The sequence below is a fragment of the Aplysia californica genome, unplaced genomic scaffold, assembly GCF_000002075.1.
Source record: "Aplysia californica isolate F4 #8 unplaced genomic scaffold, AplCal3.0 scaffold01262, whole genome shotgun sequence".
NCBI classification, from domain to species: domain Eukaryota; kingdom Metazoa; phylum Mollusca; class Gastropoda; order Aplysiida; family Aplysiidae; genus Aplysia; species Aplysia californica.
The window spans coordinates 30,707-32,184 of NW_004798532.1; the positions used below are offsets into that span (position 1 = coordinate 30,707).

A 1,478-nucleotide genomic window follows, 5' to 3' on the forward strand; every position below is an offset into this window, starting at 1 on the left:
CCCCCATCACTCCCCCCACCCCAGACGTTGTTCAACCCCAGTAAGACGGTGGTCAAGATGTTCGTGGTGGCCTACGACCTCTCGGACATGCCGCCATCTTGCCAGACATTTGTACGACAGCGCACCGTCTACCAGCCGCTGGACAGGAACTCGGAGCTGCCGTCCTACCTGCGCTATCTCATACACCTCCGGTGAGTCAAAGGTCAAGGTGGGTGGTTGGCGGGTGCTCTGGTGTGGTTTGCTCCTTCTTTCCCATTAAAAATCTGTCGTCTCTATCCTCCCCCCTCCCCTTCTTTTTTTGTGTTTGTTACTCTCTTGTAACACCTCTAATCTTCGGCACTTATACGACCTTATTGTGTTGCAAGTGCCGAAAAACACTTACTAAAACAAAAATAACATCAAAGGTCAAGGCCAGTGCTGTCACGGCATGTGTGTGGGGAAAGGCAAAGACGCAACAATCTGCCGTCTGCCGGTGTTGTTTTCAAAGTTTTCTTACTTCGCTTCCTGTGGGTGGTTGATGGGTGCTGTTGTGTGGTTTGCTCCGTCTTTCGCTGTGCTCATCTTTCGTACTGATCTTTCTTCCTTCCTGTTATGTGTTTGTTACTCTCTTGTAATGCCTTAACGCTTTGCAGTCACACAGCCAGCAGTACAAAATACCCCATCTGGTCACGCAGCCTGCAGTACAAAATACTCCATCTGTGGTCACCCAGCCAGGAGAGTCTAGAGCGACCACAACGGATTTCTCAGGCCTGGCGCAGAAGTGTGCCAGGTGACCGGAACGGATCATTTTCACCGGCGCATTATTGCGCCAAGTGACTGCAAAGTGGTAACTCTCTTGCTGCTGGTCCCATAACTGTTGTGCGATAGTCCGCCGTAGTGTCGATGCGGCTCCCGCAAGCCTTGTGCGATCGTTTTTATTAAATAATGCGAATCAGCGAAAATACGAGCGTAGCTTTCTTCTGACGACTGCTATACGCGTCTACAGCCATTTTTTGGGTCATTTCTAAGCCGTTTTTGGAAGCTGAAGCGTGTTGAAAGATTTTTTGTGAATTCTTTTTAGCGAACGACCGTTCCAGGAGTGAAAATGGCAAAACGTCATGTAAATTTGTTTGAAAAGTTTGAAGAATTCGTTGGGAATGGCTCAGATATGGAGCCATCCAGGGATGACGACGATGTTTTAGTGTTTCCGGGGCAAGACCTTGAACTAGATCTAGATCTAGGTTTCGGCTTCGATTATAATGATGAGGAGTCTCGAGGGAGTCGCTACCCGGATTCGAACCCGGGACCTTTGAATGAGACGCCAACACCTTAACCTCTAGGCCACGAGAGCCCCCAGCTTTTCTTCGGCACAACAGCAGACACACCCACACAGTCGTGCGGCACTGCTGGCAGCAAAAGGGTCGGCATGCCGACGGAGCTGGAGACGGGGAATTTGAACACTGGTGATGTCATTGCTGTGAGGAAACAAGGACCCCCCC

At 50.2% G+C, this 1,478-nt stretch overlaps 1 protein-coding gene across 1 annotated transcript in view; it reads left to right on the forward strand.

Moving 5' to 3' along the window:
* Positions 1 to 191, forward strand: part of LOC101846326 (serine-rich adhesin for platelets) — a gene marked incomplete at both ends in the record, with an annotated part of 18,172 nt that extends 17,981 nt beyond the window's left edge. Inside the window, 1 exon segment of the mRNA XM_013090402.2 lies at positions 25 to 191. Coding sequence (XP_012945856.2) covers positions 25 to 191 — 167 coding nt within the window.
* Positions 192 to 1,478: the final 1,287 nt, after the last annotated feature.